Raw genomic sequence first — 21664 nt, forward strand, 5'->3', positions numbered from 1 at the left:
CCAGAGGCAGCCAAGCCTCTGTAGAAACAACCACAAAAACCTGTTTCGTCCCCTTTCCTCTTTTTCGGTTAGCCCAATAAGCGACCTCTGCCTTGACCAGTTTGTCTGAGCTGGGGGCCTACTTTTAGTAGTCAGAATTTGTTTATTAATGCTACAATTGGTGTTTGGTTGGACTCAGTCCCTGCTACTGTTAGAGTCTCTTTCCTTCCCCTCTGTGAGCCACCTGTCGGGGAGGGGCGCTGGGCGCCGGCCGCCGCGGCTTGGGGAACTCACGGTTCCGGAGACTCGCAACTGGTCCAGCTGGTCCAGACTGGGGTACGCTGTGTGTCCGGTCACTGACGTGGCTCCGGGAGCTGTTCTGTACTGTTTCTGGTTATTTAGTAGTTGTTCTGGAGGATGAACTAAAATGCGCACATTGCTAAGCCGCCATCTTGGCCCCTCCTCCTCTCTTTGCTCCTAGATAGGAACTTTTAATATATTGACCTTCCCTATTTGGCCCCTAGTAGAATGCTTGGCCCATTGGAGGAGATCAGTAAATGAATGCTTTCATAAAAATGGCCTTCCTCCAGCATTCCAGAGTTCCTTAACTGTGCCCTCTTTTTCCAGAATTGGGTGAGCTTGGATACCAGAAAAGGAGGAGAGGAAACATAATGATAAAATCCTATTCCGATAAATGTAGTTACTATGAAGACTTCTCTGTAAAGGAGCTATTTCTTTGAGTTAGGGCAAAGCAAATCTCCCTGATTAATTTGACTTCAGAAGGACTTTAGAGATCTCTTAGATTAACTTTCCCAAGTTATGTGGATGTAGAAAACTAATTCCATGTAAGGTTTTAATTTTATGTGAAAAAAAGCTTCTATCATCAAATACTTTTGTAAAATCCTGAGTTACAGAAATAATGGATTTCTTTTATCAGTTTTTTCTAAAATTTAGATTTAATATGAGACATGTTTTCCATTGAATGCTTTGTGTTTCCTTCCTCCCTCCCTCCCTTATTTATTTATTCATTTATTTAGAATCTTTTTGAGACTAGTATTTTCAGGATCACAATTTGGGAAGTGGTGTAAGGAAGGAAGCTGAGGAACAAGGTGGTGGTTTATGTCAGAGGTGGCTAAGCTTCTTAGCTCATCCAAGCATTGTGACCTAATAATTGCCCTTTTTGGCTTGTTTTAGGGGAAATTACTTATTGAAATCACCTGACTGGACTTCTTGCACATTAAAGAAAGGAAAGGAAAGGAAGCTGATTTTTTCTCAGCCCTTGCTATAATCCAGCAGCAGTTTTCCTTTGAATCTTTTATGCTTTCTCCACTCAAGCCTGGCAAACCTTTTTGTCTTACCCAGACATTTCTTACCCAGTAAATTTCTTTACTCATTTGCTAAAAAAAAATGAGCCTGGTAGCTTTTTGGAAGAGCAAAAGTGCTAAGGTGCATGATGCATTATGACCATTATTATTTTTCTACTGGATTAAAAGCACTTATTTGACAATTAATACATTACAGAGAAGGGGCATCATCCTTATTTCTCTACTGATTCTTTATGCTGGGAGTGCAGCTTATTACAATGTATTCATAAAAACTAAAATTTAGGGTGGGCCACGGTGGCTCAGCAGGCAAGAATGCTCGCCTGCCATGTCAGAGGACCCGGGTTCGATTCCCAGTGCCTGCCCATGTTAAAAAAAAAAAAACTAAATTTAATAGTAGGAAAGCAATGATAAGATCCTGGGAGTGTAGTTTAATAACGTCTGCTGGCAGTTGGGCCTAGTAATTTTCCTTTATATATTTTTTTCCTCAGCTGTAGCAGGGAAAAAATTTTTGTTTTCTTTAAAATCACCTAGAAAAATGTGTTGAGCGCTTACTAAGTGTGAAAACTAAGGTAAGAATTTGAATTTTTCTTTCTACTTCTTCAGTAGGAATTTGGGAAACTATATAATAGATGATAGTTTTAGGGAACAAATTATCTGTCCTGTTCCTTATTTCTCTTCCTAAAGTGATAGATATATTACTTTGTAAAACATCAAAGGCAATGAGCCTGGCCCAGGGCTTGGAACCTGGTAGAGTCACACGTTTATTAAAATAATATATTAGGGAGTCAAAGACATCTGAACCTGGGAGAGCCCTTTAAGACTGAGTAGTTCAAACTTTTCATTTCATAGATAAAGAATTGCGGCTCAAAGAAGTTCATTTTGGTAGTTAGTGTTTCTCTCTCAATGTCTCTTTAAAACATCTCTTCCTTGAACTGGAAGGGGAAAGCTTTCATATTTGAGAGATATTTTTTCCCATCAAAGTATTAGAAATTCAGATTGCTGTTTATGAAAATTATATATATCTTCTTTAAGTGGAATTGTGTTCTTCACCTTCTGGTATTCAGCATTTTGTGAGCACCTTTAAAGTGTCTGACACAATAGGATGGGCTTTATCTAGATTATTTATCGTATCTTTCTTGATCTGGAAAATAAAACAGGGCTTCCTTTGGAGAGTGGTTTACAAACTTTTATCTAGCCATTAAACTCTTCAAATGAAATTTTATGAGGTGTCCTGACATAGAAATAAATTAAAAGCAATGTGTTAATAGTATATCTATAAGATCAAATTTAGAAATTTATTTAATATAAATTCAGATTTAAAAGGCTATTTGAGTTAACAGTAGATGTTGAGGATATTGATAATTGTTGCTAGCCTCAACATCCAACTTAGTTCAGTATTAACATAAAGGTATTCTTGTTTGTTCTGGTGACTTTTTTCTTTTTTGCCTTGTAATTTTACTGTAGTCTTCATTTGGACTTATTTCCGGAAATTCAGAAAATGGTGATTCTAATTTCAAATTTAGCTCTTTAATATGTAAATTTTTAATAAACATTTTAAATTGTATAATATAACATATATACAAAGCAAAGAAGGAGAAAAGCAATAGTTTTCAAAGTACTCTTCAACAGGTAGTTATAGGACAGATCTCAGAGTTTGTCGTGGGTTACCATATCATTATCTCAAATTTGTCCTTCTAGCTGCTCCAGGACACTGGAGGCTAGAAGGAAAAAATATTTGTTTATCATCACGATAGACTTTTTTTTTTCTTTTTTGTGAAAAATAACATATATTCAGAGAAGTAATCAGTTTCAAAGCACAGCACGACAGTTAGTTGTAGAATAGATTTCAGAGTTTGGTATGGGTTGCAATCCCACAATTTTAGGTTTTTACTTCTAGCTGCTCTAAGATACTAGAGACTAAAAAATTACCAGCTAGTGACTTAGCAGTCATACTCATTTGTTAAACTCTACCTTCTCTGTATAACTTCACTATCACCTTTGATCTTTCTAGCCCACTCTTTAGGGGTATTTGAGCTATGCCCTTTTTCGTGTTGAAAGGGGCTATCAATAATAAGGGGTAGGGAGATGGAACTAGCTAATGTTCTGGAAAGGCTGCCTCTCTAGGTTTCAGGACTGATCTGGCCCAGGGACCCATCTGGAGGTTTTAGGTTTCTAGAAAGTTACCCTAGTGCATGGAACCTTTGTAGAAAATTATATATTGCCCTAGATGTTCTTTAGGATTGGCTGAAATGGTTTTGGTTGGGGTTTGGCAAGTTATGACAGGTAGCAATGTCTAACTGGAGTTTGCATAAGAGCAGCCTCCAGAGTAGCCTTTTGAATTTGAACTCTCTCAGCCACTGATACTTTGTTACACTTATTTTCCCCTTTTGGTCAGGATGACATTGTTGGTCCCATAGTGCCAGAGCCAGACTCATCCGTGCGAGTCATCTTCTATGCCAGGGAGACTTTCACCCCTGGATGTTATGTCATATATTGGGGGTTTAATATGTAAATTTAAGTGCTCCTTGCATTCCTTATTCTAAATCTAAAAAAAAGTAAGTACTCCAAACAACTTATCATTTTGATTACAATTTACCAGTGAATGCTGTTGTCATATTTGTATTAGTCTTATAAGAATCTGGTACAACTATGGACCTTCTCTTCAGAAAAGTGTACATGGACATAAAAGTTGTTGTACTGTTTTATGGGGCTCTGATAGAAATAATGGGCAGGATCAGTACACTGAACTAAACTTGTCACTTTTCACTCCCTACATTAGAAAGTCCAGATGTCTTAAGATCATGTATAAGAAGCTCCTATGATCCAGCCTCAGACTGTATTTCCAATCTTACCTTCTACAATACTCTGTTGGACTGTTGGTGGTTCTCTAAACTAATATCTCTTAAAAACGTTCATACCTTTGCTGTGTTCTCTCCTTACACTTTGCCTGTTGGATTTCTGTTATTTTTTCAAAATCTTAACACCACTTCAAAGTCTTATAGTAATTCCTTTAAACAAGAAATAATATTCCCATAAATATGTTAACCCTGTGTCTGTGGCATTTATAAGTTAATTTTACCATAGTTATTTATATATTCCTATGTTTTCATAGGGCAATGGTAATCTTTTGGGGAATAGGATCCATGTGTTATTCATCACTCTGTATTTCACAGTACCTCATACATAGTAACAGCTAAAAACTTACCTGGGAATGAAGCAGGCAGTGAGATTGGAAAGCTTCATTCTGTTTTACAGTTAAGGTGGTGGTACTCTAATGCAAAACTGAATTGGAATCACTGGAAGAACTGTTGTTTCTTTTTTTCCTAAATAGTTTTCAGACCATTTTAAACTTTACAGAATCTGATAATTCAGACTTACTCATCATCATACAGACCGGGCCCACAAACATGTATTTTTTAAGTGTCCAGGATGATTCTGATGTAGAACTGGTTTTAGAAGGTGCAAGGTTTGAATTTGTTCAGATTTGGTTAGATTTAAATTTCAATTAAATTTTTTTTAAAAGCCTTTTACACTCATCTGGATCATGTGCTATCCTTGCTCTGTGGTGTTTGGATTACATGAGAGTAATGCCAGAAAGTCTGGTGAGCTATGGAAAGAACCCATAAAAGCTTGGCATTGGAATATTGGCCATTGACCTGTAGGATCACTGTATGAGGTTTGTTCATTCTTTGCTAATATTTATTTCTATTCCCTCTGTGTTTGCAGGACATAGCTCGCCTTTTGCAAGAAAAGGAGTTGCAGGAAGAGAAAAAACGAAAGAAGCACTTTCCAGAGACCTCTGGATCCAAGGCTTATGGAGATAGTTACTATTATGAAGAAGGAGGTAACATTATCTGTATCATGACTTACTTTATCCTTTGACTCAATCATAAGACACCTTTGAAATTTGTCCAGAAAGGGACCTGGGAAGGTTTGTTTTATCCCTAAGCACTTGCTTGTTATATTTAGATTTGTGACTAGAATCTGTCCAAATCTAATGAATTTATCTGTTCCTTAGTTGAATGACCTGAGCCATTTTAATGGCTTTTAAAACTTGAATTGGTTTTTGTAAGATTTCACATGCATTCTTATGTGCAATAGCTACTTAGAATGCTATTTTACATTCTAAGCATATAAAGTGGGGTGGAGAAAATTGCATATGAGTCTCTAGACTTGACCTTTCTCAAGGAAGTCTAGACAGTATTATCTGAAGCAGTGAAGTGTCATGAATAAAGAAAGTATCCCATGTATCATTTTTGGGGTTTCAAAGCTTTTTTCCTATTTCCTGTCTTACATTGTTGAGCTTATTGATGACAAACAGTATCGTATTTAAGATTTCCCATTCTTTGCTCTTGATGCTTTCTCGTTATTTGATTACAATATGAATATTTTTAACAGAGATGGAAGTTCTTTAAAATTCAGTTTCTCTAGTGCTTGCTTTTTCAGTGTGGTGATGGTGGCAGCTGTGTTCTGGTGATTCTTTATCTTACAAGTGTGTTGGGAAAGGAGTATTTGCTAGTATTCTTCAGTCCTCAGAGACCTGCCAAAGGAAACACATTTCCTGTAGCTTCCAGTGTCAGTATTTCTTGAAGTTCAGCTTGGAGACCAGACTTAGGATAACAAGTGGATCAACCCTATAAGCAACTTCTACAAAATAAAATATTAAAGGCCTTTGCAGACTAATTATCAGTTGCCTCTCTATAATTACATTATAAAATGGTATGTAGGCATTTCTGTTCAGTGAATAGAATGAAAGGAATGCTGTGTAGATGGTAGAATTATTATATTCTTGGCTAGTGACATTGTCGTTTTAAATTTACCATAATTGTCAGAGCTAAACTCTAGACCTGCTTAGTAAGCAGACTGAGTCTCTGTTCTTTGTTACTTGATTTGTTCTTCTTCCATATGTAAAATGTTTAGCTTTTTCTGATAGTTATCTTCTTTTTCTTCTGTTTTCTTTTTATGAAATCATGTTATCAAACATTAGGAAGTCAAGTAATTAAGTACATGAAAGTCTTTATTTTTAACCTTCCTCTGTTAAAGCAGGTACTAATCTCTTGATGAGACTCAAACCTGGCTATTTTGAACAGGTTGCTTTCTACCTGATTCATATATGTAGGGTATGAACTTGTGTTTAAAATTTCAGTGGTTTTCAGGTATACCTAACAATTAAAAAAATAAGAATTAGGATTCCTCTTGCCTCGGCTATGTTGTTATTATATATTTATTTTATATTCCTGAATATGTGATCCTCATTTATAAGTCTTTGAGTTAGACTAACTTGAGTTCCACAGAACACAGAAACCACATTACGATTCAGCTAATATCTACCAAAGCAATCCTTATGTTCTTTGCAGTGGTCCTTTCCCAATACATCTGAAATATTCTTTCATTGTACTTCTCCATCTGTATGTATAATATGATTTTTGCCTTACTTGCATAAGAATGACATTGTATCATTACAGAAATCATCTTTTCAATATTTATTTTACTTAATGTTCAATAATCTTTGACCTTTTTGACATGATCATTTATAGAGTTTTCTACAAATATGAAATTATCTAAAACATCTGTCAAATTCAGATCAACAGTGAAATTGTATGGCTTATTCATTTGTGAGCCCATGTTTTTCTTTCAAAGCCACTAATCTGTATTGCAGACATTTTTTTTTCAAGTCGTAGTCTTTGGAGTCATAAGGCTTGTATTCAAGGTCTGTCTCTTCCTTAGAATAAGTGCAATTTTAAGAAAGTTATTTACTGTAATCTCTTTAAGCCTATTTTCTCATCTGTAAAATGGAGATTCTGTAAATGCATCCTTCACAATTATATTAAGATCAAATAACGTAATTTGAATGCACTATTATTAATACATATACCAATGTTATGTGTGTTATAGTATTTTATTTATCTAAACAAAAATTATCATTTTATTTTGAAAGACAAACATGGAGGAACACGTAGAATATAAATAGATCTGTATTTTGGCTATGAGGGAGTTAATTATATTTGCCAAATAACTTGATCTTAAGTAACATGTAAGTCTCAAACAACTGGATGGAGTTTTGAAGGACTCAAAAAGATTCCTCCATCCCTGTTTTTAAATTTTTTTCTGCCCCAGGTTTAAAGATATCACAACAGATAAGTTAAATAATAAGTATTTTTCCCAGTCAACTCTATAAAAATGTAGTGATGGCTCTGCTGTAGTTGTTAAAACACATTTGCCTAAAGTAAAACTACTGTCAGTTCACTGTCTAGAAGAAATAAATAGAAAGAAAAACAAAACAATCATAGCCTCACAAATCATGTTGTAAACAAAACTCTTCTTGTTTCTTTTGGGTTAAAGGAGAACTTCACTCATGCGACCCTCTGTGGGCTCATTAGTATTAGCACTGTAAACCATTGTTCCCTGGATATGGCCCTTCTTTAATAGTTGGACAATATTGTATTTATTTTATAGCAGTTGTCAGTTGATTTCTCAGCTGTCAGGATGCACTTAAAATAATAGTTTGATTAAAGGAACAGTTACTTTCTTATCACAGAGAATAATTATTATTTTGTTTTTATGTAAAAAATAAATTTAACTGTAAATTATGGGGATAGATACTTTTACAGACTGTTTAGAAGAGAGATTTTAATTTAGATGTCATCTTTGTAGCAAATTTCCTTTTCTTCTGGAGCACTATGGAAACACTTGGAAGTTTTTGAGTTTATGTTTACTCCAACAGTGATGCAATTACCCTTTATTTCACCCTTGGCATCATTGATGAAATTACTTCTTATCTCCCCCTTGTTCTATCCCTTTATTAGATTAACAACACCAAAGTAAAAAAAACCAAAAAACCTAAATACTAAGAAAACATATAGTCCTTTATTTCCCTCACTTCCCATAGAAATTACAATGGCTGTTTCAAGTGCAAATCAGCAAGTCATTAATTCCAACAAAGAACAAGGTATTTTAAGTTTCCCATGGAATTAGGATTGTTTTTTTTTTTCCCCCAAAAACTTTAATATAGTCTTAAATAATGCTAAAAAATATATGCTCTTGCAAAGTGCATATTATTTTGCTTCATTTGTTCTCAGTATGCTGGTTCCTAAATGAGACCTGACAGTAGTACCTATCTATATTCTGTTTTAGAAGTTTCTGTTAAACTTGGAGCTTATATATTTTAATACATACTAAAGCCAAATTTTATAGAAAGAAAACAATATCACAATTTTTTTAAATGTATTTAGAAATTGACCCCTTTTTGCTTATTCCATGCTGACATTCTTTTTAAATTTTTTCCTCTTCCAAGTTTCACGTAGATTGTTATTAATGATAACAGGGTGATTTGTTCATTTAAAATCCTCTTCCACTCCATCCCTTTCCACATTGAGCTATAATCGAGAACTATTTTCTGAAGTGCTTGAGAGTGGTTTATTAGCCAAGTAAGGAGAAAGGTAGAGAAATACTAAAATCTATGGATTATTTATCTCAGCTAAGCAGAAATGAGCAACATTCTGAAATGACTAAAATAGCTTTATTGTCATTTCTAGTAAAAAAATATTTGGAAAGCCTCTGAATGAAATAAAAAAGTTGATGTTTTTCTGTCTTACAAGACTCCTTTACTCCCTACTTTTCCCCCCATATCAGTTCCAAATTGGTTTTATAAATAGAATTTAACATTTAATGGCTGCTGGTTATTGTTATTGGCAAATATGAGAGTACTGTGTTTACCTAATCATGATAAAGCTCTTCTTTCAGATTTAAGTTCTTTCACTTAATTTTAGTTTAGTGCTTTACCTTTTTGACTCTGTATCTAGAATCTTTCATGTATGCATGGACTATTCCAATAATCCTTTCTTCTCAATTTAAATTGAAAAAGCAGTTCTCTCTATTTTAAAATGCTGAACTTGGGTCCTGTCTCTCCCCTGTAGAGTGAGTTCATTAAGTTAACCTACATTTCTATTTTTTACATCCCTCTACCTCCACTCAGACCAGTCAAGGTCAAGGAGGGCGAGGGAGTTGGGTTCTGGATTGTCAAGGCCTCATAGACTCCAGAATGATGGGAAACCTGTGAAGCAGAGGAAGAAGAAACCAAAAATTCCAATGGAGAACTTGGAAGATCTGGAAGCACATCATTTATCAGAGAGATCTGTATCATCCCCTAGTTGGAGCAGAGTGAGGGATGATCCCCAGATTAACATTGAACAGCATGAAAGGAAATGGCCTGGTCATGAGAAGCTTCGGCAACCCACACTTCCCAGGATCAGTGGTGAAATATTTTTAAGCACTGAATTTGATGACTGGGAGGCTAACAGTAGCCATCGAACTCCAAATGGGGAAAAACAGTCCCGACACCAAGACCGACTTTCACCGAAGTCCTCACAGAAAGCAGGGCATCACTACAAGGAAGCTGTATGTGGGAGGGACCATGGGCAGGGTGAGCACAGAGAAAGGAGACACAGGCCAAGGACTCCTCCCTTCTCAGAGAGTGAGGAACGGCTCTACCGCAGTGACACAGGTAATAAAAGATAGTCTCATTGGAAGCCCTGTGCAAACCAGTATATTTATAATAAACATCTTAAGCAACCTTTTCTTCTTCTCATTTATGCTCATGGCTTTGAAATAAATCCGGTATAGCTAAATATTGCAAAAGATATTTATTTAATCCCAGGTCTATAGAAAGAAGTAAAATATTTGTACTTTTCTCTTTCTGTCTTCTGTGAGGATACACTAATTCCTTGGAAGGTTCTTCCAGCCCAAGGTTGTGCAGTAGAGGTGTCAACCCAGAGGCAATTCTTTATTTGCCAAGACCATACTTCAGAGATTCTGATACCAAGTCAAAGTTTCTAAAATTTTGGTTTTATGTCAGTGAACCCAGAATTCTGGTGAAACTACCTGCCGAGTGTTCCTATATAGAAGGCCAACAAGACTGGAAGTGTTAGATTTTTTTTTGGCCTCGTTTTTCCAGCTATAAAGTGAGGGGATAAATAAGCAGTCCTTTAGAATGGCACTTTTCAAATGGTGGGCCTCAGTTCAATTTCATCAGAATTAGCTGGCCTGCTTGCAAAATGCAGATTTTTAGTCTCAACTATATTTACTGAATCATCATTTCTGCAGTGAGGCCTGGTAGTTTGGGTATGTTTTAGATCTAGAGGTGATTCTTAAATACCAAAAGTTTGAAAACCATAGCCTTAAATTAATTTTTATGCTCTTTCTCCAACTCTAACTCTGCAGTTGATATTCTAAAGTATCAATACCAGGTAAGTTCTTGGTACCTGTATAGGACTGAGACTAATATTAGAGTTAGACCTCAAATTTCTGACATCTCTGTGGATTAATTTTGAAGTCTGTCATTTAATCAGTAATGGCTCTTTCTGTTCTTGTCTGACAACTGCTGTGGCAATGTTTTCCATGTGGCTCTAACTCTAGAAATCTGGAATTTTAATTACCGTACTTATCTTCCTGGCTCCATTTTACTCTTACTGAAGTTTTACAGAATTGGAAGGATTATTGGGAAAGAAGGACAGAGGAGGCACCTGTTCTGATTTTCTCCCTCAGCCTGGCCAGTTTGGAAACTGGTTTCTAGGTTTCAGATTCAGGTTAATTCAATTGGTTCTATCACTTTATCTCTCATTACAGGACTTGGTTACAAAGAAAATTAAAATTCACTTCAATAAGCCATCTTAGAATCATAAATATTCTTGCCTCAGGCTTTATGCTTGTCAGGATTAATAGTCAAGCCCAAAAGACAGACATAGAAACAAATAATTGCAAGTGAGATAAGCTCCCTCAGGGAACCATGAATAGAACTGTGGGAGGATAGAGGGTGAAGTAATAAATTCTGTCTGGAGTGGACTTCTTGAGGAGATTACAGTATACCGGGTTTAGACAGATAACACTCGGGTTCAATGGGTGGGAGGGATTGTGGGGGAAAGAATGGTGATGCTATTTTCTAATTCTGTGAATCTGACTTTATAAGTGCTCTAAGGGGTGACTGGTTACTCATGAATATTCTTGCCTCAGTCTTATGCTTGGATCTGATTCTCGGAGGGTTAATAGTCAAGCCACATTCTTGATGGTTTATAGTTAAACAGGCTCAGAAAGCATGAACTAAACACTGACTCCCAGGCCCTAGTACTGGGGTTGCAGGCATATGTTTTTCTTTTGTTTTACCAATAGAAGGATCTAAAAAACAGTGTGGCTAGCCAGTTATTAAAATAAGTACAAACAACATAAGTTGATTATACTCAGTCAGCTTTTCAAATTTGATCTCCCTCATTCCTATAGGCACTTGATTTTACGACTGCCTGGAATAGGTATGTCACTAGATGCAGGTATCTATTCTTGCTATTGTAAAGCCACAATTCTTAATGTTAGCGTAGGCCAACATTTTATTTAACTTAATAAACTAGCAGGACTACAAAGAGTAGGCTTAAGAGCATTTACAGAACAAGATTTATGGAGTCAACTGAAAAAGGCATGTAAAATAAAATTACTAATTTAATGTAGTATTTGTTAACTTTCTACAGGGAAGTAAAACCATGCTCCCTTTAAGGATGACCTTTCTATTGGGCTGTAAATTCATAATAGCTTATCATTTTCTGCAGGTTAACTTCTAACCTGTCAGGACCATAAAAATCTGTACCTTTCAGCTGTGAATTGTTAGTCAAACATACCTTCCACAAGAGTAATGTCAGGTCAGCTTATTGCAAAATGCTCTAGCATATCAAAGAATCTATCAAGCATCCTTTTCCCTTTTTCCACACTTTGGATAAATATCTCTTGAATAGTTTTCAATAATTTTATTCTATCAGAATGTATTTGGGGGCGGGAGTTTTATTTGTACTCATTTAGGGAGATTCTTACATACTTAAATTGGAGAATGATGAACAACAAAAAAAAAGAAATTAGTTTAAGAAATGAAGGTGAAACTCTTGAAAATATTGCTCACCAGAGTGTCTGGAAATTTTGTTTTGGCTCCCAAAATGAGGGCAGCCATTCTGTTAATACCCTTCAATTAACTATATATAATTTTAAAAGCATCTTTTTATCTGTAATGACAGCCTTATACTGTACTATCTGCAATTTCTTCTTAAGAATTTACAAAAGCTCCTTTCACTTGTGGTGCAGATGGCACTATAGTAACTAGGCAGTCCTGCCAGTCCAGGAATCCAGTATCCCGAAGTGTTGGTATTTTCTACCTAAGAGATTGTAGATTCCCATGATCTATCAAGAGTGAATAAACCGTTACCCACTAAATATTTGGGACTGAGAGAGTACCTTAAATTCTGACACTTATTAATGAAATCATTCTTTTTAAGTTCAAAGGTCTCACTCTTTGTACCACCCTGTTAGATCATGAATTTGACTGTTTCATTTGAACACCTTCTAGGTGTTTTTGATAGAATTTAAAACAAAATATTTCTCAATTAATTCTGTGGTGTAGGGTAGGAGGTATGACAGTGCATAAAGTTAGGTGTCTTGAAATCTGAGCATATCCCACTCTACCATTGATGGCAGAATTGATGGAGCTAGATATAAGTATGATCTTCTCCATTGTCATTAACGTAGGCTTTGGGCCACTCATTGAAGTATCATTTTTCTATAGATAGAATTATGGTACAGCAGCCTTCTTTGTTTGTTGACCTTGCCTAGAAGTAATTTACCTATATAATTTCATTTATTTCCTCTGAAATACTCTTTTCTGGTGACGACCAAGCAATAACTCGGGAAGGTTTATATTCCATTTAAATATGGCCCACTCCTGGGAGTATGCCACTGTTTTCTTGCTATCCCAAACCACTCAGAAATCTGTGGTAAAACCAGCCTTGGGCGGGCCACGGTGGCTCAGCAGGTAAGAATGCTTGCCTGTCATGCCTGAGGACCTGGGTTCGATTCCGGTGCCTGCCCATGTTAAAAAAAGAAAAAAAGAAAAAAAACCAGCCTTACCCATTATAAACTTCAGTCACTCTCACGGTGATTTAAAGTGGGTTGTATATTGAGGGTACTATGATACAAATAGACCTGAAGTTAAGCCAGATTTATAAGCCTTTATTTGTGGGAAAGATGGATGTGATGAATCTGTGGCTTTTGGATTTATCACAAAGCTAGTTTGAAGCTCTACAGAGGTATGAATAACTTAAACTTTCTTCTTTTGCCTGAGATTTGGTTGCATTTTTCTATTCTTTCTTTTTTAATAGCAAGTGAAGCAGCATGGTGAGGCATTTTGATATAAACCTTTTGAATATATAGTTAACTTGAAGGACATAATAATACACAAAACTAGTAATTCCAACCCGTACTACAAATACGAATCAACTGGGAAAATTAAAAAAAAAAAAGTTTTCGAAGTCCTGGATATCCTCAGGCTACATAAATTGGAATCTGTATGGGTCAGGCCACATATTTTTATATTTATTTAAAGTACCCCAAGTGATCCTAATATGTAGCTATGGTTGATCACCATTGGCATAAAGAAATAGACAATTGGGAATAGATCTTCCTTCTCCCCTCAGTAATCAATTTACTGAGTTGTTACTCTAGATTGCTAACCTTGTTCATTGCATTAAAAATGCTTATTATTTCCAAATATCCATAATATGTTCACACTGTAGAATAATTGTAATTTATAAAAGGGTACAAAGAGGAAAATATATTCTACAATTTTGAAATAACCATTAGCATTTGCTACCTAATTAAGTTATAAAAGGAATATATGCTGCTTATAAAATTTCAAAGTATAAAGCCAGAATTTCAGTCCCCCCATGCTCCCTTTTCACCAGAGGATTAGAACTCTTGAGGTCATTGTGTGCGCTGATACTTCGTTTATGTTGTATCTTCTCTAAAATATAGCAACAATATTAAACTGATAAAAGTTAAGGGGAAACAGTTAGCAAGTGATTTTGTTTACCCTCAGAACAGAAGATATGCAGTGCCACTGGTTGGCTGGCAGGGACTTGTTGGAGCCCTGATGGCTAAGTGTTTGAATTGGGTCAGATTTGTGTATTTTTAAAATATTGTCCTTTATGATACAAACAAGGTATTACTTCAGATTAAAAGAGGGTAGATTTAAAGCAAAAGAAAGAAACCTCTCAACATCCTCTGGGATTACTTTCCTGTGGAATGACCCATTGAAGGTACTTAAGAAGGTTGGGTCAGATTTGAAATACTTATTACAACACAAATTTCTATCTCCAGCTCAAATTTAGAAATATGGGAACTTACTCTCTTTTACCGGAGCATTTTACATTGCTTCACTCGTGTCTGGCTCACATAACTCAAAGGGTGATGCTGTTTCTGTTTCCTAAAGTACAGTGTGCAGAGCTGAAATAAATAGAAAGATATTCTCTTGTCTTCTCAAGTCTTGAACAGTTGAGCCCCTTTAAAGCTCAGGCTCTGTAACTTTCTTTTCTCTAATTTTTTTTCCTTTCACTGACTTTTTCCTTTCAAGTTTCTTTTCTTTTCCATTTCTTATTTTGCAAAGGCCTCACTTGCAGCTCCTTGAATGATTTTCTGTTGTTGAAGAATACTGAAGTGTGGGGAATTTTTACTAGGCAGGTTTGTGTGGGTAATTTCATTTAAATATGTGGATTGTCTGAATTCCTACTTGCATGGCTAGGAAAAAAAATATTTCAAGTGTTCCCCATGCTGATATAATAATTCTGGAGTAGAAGAAGTACTGCAGTAAGTGTAAGATCCTAACACAAAACTTAAAATTTTAACTTTTCAGAAAATAGCCTCAGTTGCATCATTACATTGAGTTTTTTCTAGGAATGAAGCCAAGAGTGATGAAAGAAACTGTCCCTACTCCATCCCAAGTGACCCACAGGGATCAAGAATGGTATGATGCTGAAATAGCCAGAAAACTGCAAGAAGAGGAACTTTTGGTGAGGAAATTTTAAGTCTAAGTTCAGGTGAATCAGTAGTTTTGTTTTGTTTGTTTTTTTGTGAAGTGAATAAATCTTGAGATATAGGCATGGTTCTCATGAGTTGAGATACTGATAGCTTTTTTATGGGTGGAAGAATCAAGACAAAGGATATAGAAGTCTATTTTTACTTACTGAGTAAGCATTAGAAACAGAACTCTGTATCCCTCTCTCTCCATCTTCTAATCACCTGCTTTAGAAACTGATAAAAATAGACCCTGTGATGGCTCATATGCCAACTAATTAACAACTTAAAGGATCTTAAATTACACCTATTTATTTCAAATACTAGTTTCTTTTTAATTAGGCTGTTTTTTTTTAATGGACAATGTAGATTCCAATAAGTCTCTCTTTTTTGTATTTGCTATGCCACAGGCTACCCAAGTAGACATGAGAGCAGCTCAAGTAGCTCAGGATGAGGTGAGTTCATGTCTGTTAATGTGTTTGTTTAGCCAACGTTCTTTGGTTTGGTTTGGATTAACTAATGTCCCATTTGGATTAACTAATGTCCCACTCTCAACTCTGCAATTAATGATACTGACTGGATTTGGTTTAGGAAATCGCTCGATTGCTAATGGCTGAGGAGAAAAAAGCTTACAAGAAGGCCAAGGAGCGGGAAAAATCATCTTTGGATAAAAGAAAGCATGACCCTGAGTGGAAGGTATGGTGCTTGTTTGTTTTTTTTGCCTTTTCAATTACAAATAAAATTAGAAGTGAAAAGACTCTGCTTTTAGAGTAAGCTCTACAAATTTAGAAGATTCAAAATATCTATACTGAATATGTGAAGCTGAGTTATAAGAATTGTTTCTTTATGTAAAATAACTGAATTCTTGACAGTAACTGTAAAAAGCTGCTAAGACTGAAAAACTCATTCCACTCATTTTAAGATCAACAGATATAAGTGCCTCTGGTCATGAGCTATCTTAATTTTTACAAGATGTATGCTATAAAAGCAGTAGTATTTCCACAGCTCTCAGTTTTCCAGCTTTAATAACCAGCAGCTCAGCACATTCATGTGGGTAAGCATGTTCGTGTGTGCCTAGTAGTCTCATCTGACTGAATTGACAGCCTCCAGCATACCTTGGTGGCTGTAATTTTTTTTTTTTTGGCTGTATTTAAAAATATTTTATATTGCTCAACTAAATACTAAATATGTTACCTGAAATTAGTAAAGAAGGCTTCAGCATGATTTATGTATTTTTTAAACCTAATCTTTCCCTTTTCTTTTTTTGCTGTTTCTGTATGTGTTCTTCCCTTTTTAAAAATTTTTATTTTGTCTATAGTCAAAAACAGCAAAATCAGCACACCCAAAATCAAAAGAGATTGATGAACCTCACCGTTCTAAGAATAACAGGCCAGCACGGTAAGCTAACACCTGAAAAGGAGAGTGAGGACCTTGACTGTGGGTGACTTTGATGGCAGTTGCCTGGGAAGAGTGTTCTTTGGAGAGGAGATCCTGAAATCTGCAGTTGTGAGATGGTATCAAGTCTTGCAGGGTTATTCTGAAACTTTGTTTCCAATCTTATATTGAGTTGTACAAGTCAAATCAGAAGATTTGGGAAATTTCGTAGAAGCTAGGGTTTGTAAGGAAGGATAAGTGCTTTTGTTAGGATCAGATCTTATCTCTGGATTTGCTGAATTGATGCCTTCAATTAAGGAGTGATGAGGTTGCTTCAATTAAGGAGTGATGAGGTTAAAACCATTTGCCTCAGTAAAATCTCAGGTTTTAAATTTTTTAGTGAGTTTTGTGGTCACACTTGTGTATATGGCATTTACACATTCTCAGACTAATTTCTGTCAGAGTCTCAGTGTCATAAGCAAATACTTGAGCCATAGTAACTAGCTAAATCCAGACAGATAAAATAGCTGTGGCTGTGGTATACACACGTTTTGACTCATCTTGAACAGTCTTGGGTCATAGTTTTGGAGTAACTGCTTTCTTTACCTGAAGTAATGAACATTTAAGTCCCTGGGGAAGCAACCTTCTTATTCATTTAAATTTATTTTTGTTTATTTGTTTGCTTTTTAAAAATTTTTTTGCATGGGCAGGCACCTGGGTCTCTGGCATGGCAGGTGAGAACTCTGCCTGTTGAGCCACTGTGACCTGCCTTAACCTTTTTATTTTTTAATTGTTTTCTATACCTTTCAAAAGAAAGTGTAGTTGGAAACTAGCAGGGAAGAGGACATGAAATAGAAAAAGGCAAAAGTAACACTAAATATAACATGAGAACTGTCAATTATTAAAACCTTGAGTTTTTGGTCTTGATTATTAAAAAAAATTTGTTAATTCTTAATGTATAAGATTTATCACAAATAATACATCCTGTTGTTGTACTTATTGTCCACATTTGAGCTATTACTAAACCCCTTTCCTTAAAGTGAATATATTTAGTGTCCTTAAAATGCTATCTTCTTTTTTAAAACTTATGGGTTTTCAGAAAGTAAAGAAAATTGTAGCAGGTTTTAATTGCTCTGAGGACAATGGGATAATCTCTCTAATTATATAAAAGTGGTTCCTTTTGTAGATGTTTGTTAAGGATATGAACAATATTTTTAAAATGTATATTTTGGAAATACATAGTTTAGTTTTATTTTTATCTCCAGAATATCCAAATGAAGTAAGAAGCCACTACTCTGCTCTGAGTAGATAAATAAATCCAGATTATTATGCTTTTTTTTTTAGCCAGATGAATTAAAATCTTTAGGGTTATTTAGTAGTCTTTAAAGCCCTTGGGCTTATTATCTTTAGAACAGCAATAACTTTGATAGCCGATACAATACACCAGTCTGAGGTGGCTATTTAAAAAGATCAGTTAAAATTGGAAACAAGTTTCTCGAATGCAATAGGTACTCTATTACATTTGGCTTATTTGGAAAAATGAGTGATCAAATGCTTTTCTATTTAAAATGGTTATTATAGATAAAGTAGTGAAATAAGACTTACATTGTTTATAGAGCTGAAGTCATTTTTGTTTTAGAGGAACACTTTATCGTTTACAGAGATGTTTGTGAAATATGTATTTTCATAATTTAAAAAGTAAAACCTGTGATCTTTTATAGATATGTTGAACAACTAATATCAGAATTATATTTTCTATTTAGAGTCTGTGGTTTCCTTTTCCTTGGTTAATCATGGTATAGAAATTTAGTTAGCCATGTTTACATAAAGAAAAAGTTTTGAGGACTGAAAAACATGAAACTTTCTAGGTTAGTCCTGTTTCATTTTACTTTAGTTCAGTAGTAGGACATAAATTCTCATGTAGAGCTTGAATATCTAAAATCCAATGTCTTCATACGTTATAATATTTTCTATTCTTTCTAAGGAAATAAAGACAGTTTGGCAGTCTGAGTTAATTCTAAATCTTTGTAATTAGAAAAAATTTCAGGTGAATTCCAGATTCTTTTAGCTATCAGATTTCATTCTGACAGTACAACTTGGTATTTTACTTGCCATTTTCTTATAAAAAAAAAAAACTTAAAGATTTCAAAAATTTCGTTTAGTGCCTATGGCATTCTTATGAATATGATATGCATTTATTTCTACTTAGTCATTCATCATAAATTTATTCAGCATTCTAGTAAGTGTTCAGAACTGTAGTGAAAAATAGTTAACAAAAGGAAACTGTTTTCTGCTCTCAATGAAGCTTGCAATCAAAAGAAATAATTTTAAAAGTAACTATTATGATCATGTTAAATGCTATGGATGAAAAGTACAGGGTACCATAAGAACATAAAGAGACACTTTACTTAGTCTGGGTATCTGGGAAGGCTTCTTGAAAAAAGTGACTTCTGAACTGAATTGTAAAGGATATTTGGCTTTTATCACCAACTTAAAGAACAGTAGAAAACAGGTTATTGCTATTGGTTATCAAGATTTTTCTAACTTTAAATTTAAATATCGTTATTTTGAAACAACCCTCTCAACTGCAACAAAGTACTACTGGAAGCAATTAAGCTAAGATTTGTTCTCCAGTACCCCTGGAAGCAATTAAGCCAAGATTTGTTTTTCTGCATAACCAAAATCTAAACAGAACAGAGCATGAGGAGAACCGAGGACATTCCACATTGATTGTTTATCCTTATGTGGAGATTCTAGAAAGTTCCCTGTGCTTTTGCTTTGTTTTGTAACTTTGGCATTTTTTCCTTGATGATAAATTGATGATGAAGCATTAATTATGAAATTTAGTTTTGTTTTTTCTTTAATCCTACTCAAGTTTTGTCTAGGTGGGATTTATTTGCATAATGAAGTCAGTGAAAGAGTAAAGAGTAGGCCCTGGCTACCGTTCTTACCAGTCCTGTATCCTTAGACCTAAATCACTCCTGTTTTTTGAGTGTAAGTTTCTTAATACTGGAATCATATTGTTTTTATGCAACGCTTCCTACCAAGTCTTGTGTTGCTTTTTAAGATAAATATTAAAAATATCAGTAATTAAAGAAAAACTCTGTATTCATTTACTTTCAATAATTTGTAACAAATAGTTCAAAAGGAAAAACTAGAAAAAATGCTTCATTGTTTTGCTCATGTTAATTGTAATTACATAACAAATGCATGAAGAGACATGCCAAGTTGGAAGTATAAATTTAAATATATTTATATATAGTCTTGAATGCAGATGCTGCTGCTAGTAAAAATACGCAGTTATGTAGCAGAGCATAGTATAGTAGTGAAGAGCATTGGTTTTGTTGGTTTTATTTGAGTTTGAGCTCTTACTTTGCCGTTTAACAATTGTGTGAACTTGGACAAATCACTTCATCTGGCCTAATTTAATTTTAAAATGTATGTTACCGTATATATGCTGCCATACAGACTTGTCCTGAAAGTTAAGTAGGTAATCTGTGTAGAGCCCAGAGCATAGTCTTTGATACATATATATAGTCTTTGATAAGTACCCCTGCTGACCTCTTCTAGAATCTGAATACATAGGGAAAGAGTTCATTGGGGGGGGGGGCATAGTGAGAAATTTAAATACACTTGCCTCTATTCTTATATGCCAGAACCCATTGTACCAAACTGACTATAACTTTCTAAACCTCAGAATACTTATGCCTTCTATACTATATATATAATTACACAAAGCTTCCTACAACTTGGTTATGTTTTTGACAAATCTTTTTAACCTCATCTGGTTCCATTTTTAAGTTATAATGCTAACTATGAGTACATCTTTGGACAGCAACAACAAAAAGAAGAGAAACACATTTATCTCCCATCAATGCCACCTGTTTACAAAAGTCTATATTAAGTAATTAAAATTATAAAAAGCTCGGAGTAATATAATTTTCCATTTGGTGTGCTTTTCATATGACAAGTTGTAACTGTATTACTGTTCTTTCCTTCTGTAAAGATCTAGTTTGCCACCTAGTGGATAAAGGAACGTTGCTTCCAAAATTTTATATGTTGCCGAAAGTTCCTTTCCACCCTCCCTCCTTCCTTCCTTCTGTCTTTCCTTCCGTCTCTTCTGATTTTCTTTCCTTCTTTCCTTAACTTTCCTCAATATCTTCTCCCCATCTATCTTTTTTTTCTTCCTTATTCCTTTTCTTGGTAAAATGTTCCAAAATAAAGTAAATCTCTTATTGATGGCAGGGGCCACATCTCATTAATCTTTGTTTCTCTAGCCCTTAGCACAATGCCTGGACATATTAAGTGTTTGGGAGATATTTGTTTTTATTAAATTACATGCATCAAAACAAAGAAACAGCAAGATTAAATAATTTATACAAGATCTGGCCAGGAACTAAATTGTGAATTCCAAAGTATTCTGCTTTATATTTCTGCAGAAAATGTTTTTACTGTGTAATTCCAGAGTTGGAATCGTAGTCATTATATTTTAGAATATCTCTTTAAATTCTGGCTTCCCTTCAGGCCACCTCCACCTACCATGACAGATGCTGAAGATTTGGATTATAATCGATTTACAAGCCAGCATAATTCTACACGTCATTTCTCAAAATCAGAATCCTCTCATAAAGGTAAGAAGAACATATGTGGTCAGTTTTCAGGATCTTTATTCATACTTCTCATGCTATGGTAGAAGACAGAAATGCCATCTTATAAATTACTAAAATGGAAAAAATAAGTTAGCCTCTGTCAACTTATCTGTATAGTATTCTTCACTTAAAACAAAACAAAAAAGATACTCCAGAAAAAATAAATAAAGCAAAACAAAACACCTTACATAGAATGCAAGATTATCTGTGTTTGTATTTTACTCCAAAGAGAGTCATAGCTTTCATCAGAGTTTTAAAGGGTGAAAGTGCCTCCATCCAAAAATTTGGAATCAGTGGGCTGTATTTTTTGTGCTGACTCTTGTTTTCCACCAGCTCATTGAATCTGTTCATTAGATTTACACATACATATACACACCATATAAAACTTTCATGCAAAAGGGAAAATGGGATGAAGAAAATGAGAAAAGAATATGGAAATCTAAGTTGGGTCAAACTCTTAAA

At 34.8% G+C, this 21664-nt stretch overlaps 1 protein-coding gene across 2 annotated transcripts in view; it reads left to right on the plus strand.

Annotated features, from left to right (window-relative positions):
- Positions 1–21664, plus strand: part of CCDC50 (coiled-coil domain containing 50) — a 72437-nt gene that overhangs the window by 49485 nt on the left and 1288 nt on the right. Inside the window, exons 5-11 of one of the 2 annotated variants that reach the window (XM_077117882.1) lie at positions 5031–5148; positions 9280–9807; positions 15060–15175; positions 15590–15634; positions 15771–15875; positions 16498–16577; positions 21078–21184. In XM_077117882.1, coding sequence (XP_076973997.1) covers positions 5031–5148; positions 9280–9807; positions 15060–15175; positions 15590–15634; positions 15771–15875; positions 16498–16577; positions 21078–21184 — 1099 coding nt within the window. The remainder of the gene's footprint in view (positions 1–5030; positions 5149–9279; positions 9808–15059; positions 15176–15589; positions 15635–15770; positions 15876–16497; positions 16578–21077; positions 21185–21664) is intronic. The other variant, XM_077117883.1, reaches the window with a different exon arrangement.

This window comes from Tamandua tetradactyla, chromosome 10 (assembly GCF_023851605.1).
Source record: "Tamandua tetradactyla isolate mTamTet1 chromosome 10, mTamTet1.pri, whole genome shotgun sequence".
Taxonomy (NCBI): domain Eukaryota; kingdom Metazoa; phylum Chordata; class Mammalia; order Pilosa; family Myrmecophagidae; genus Tamandua; species Tamandua tetradactyla.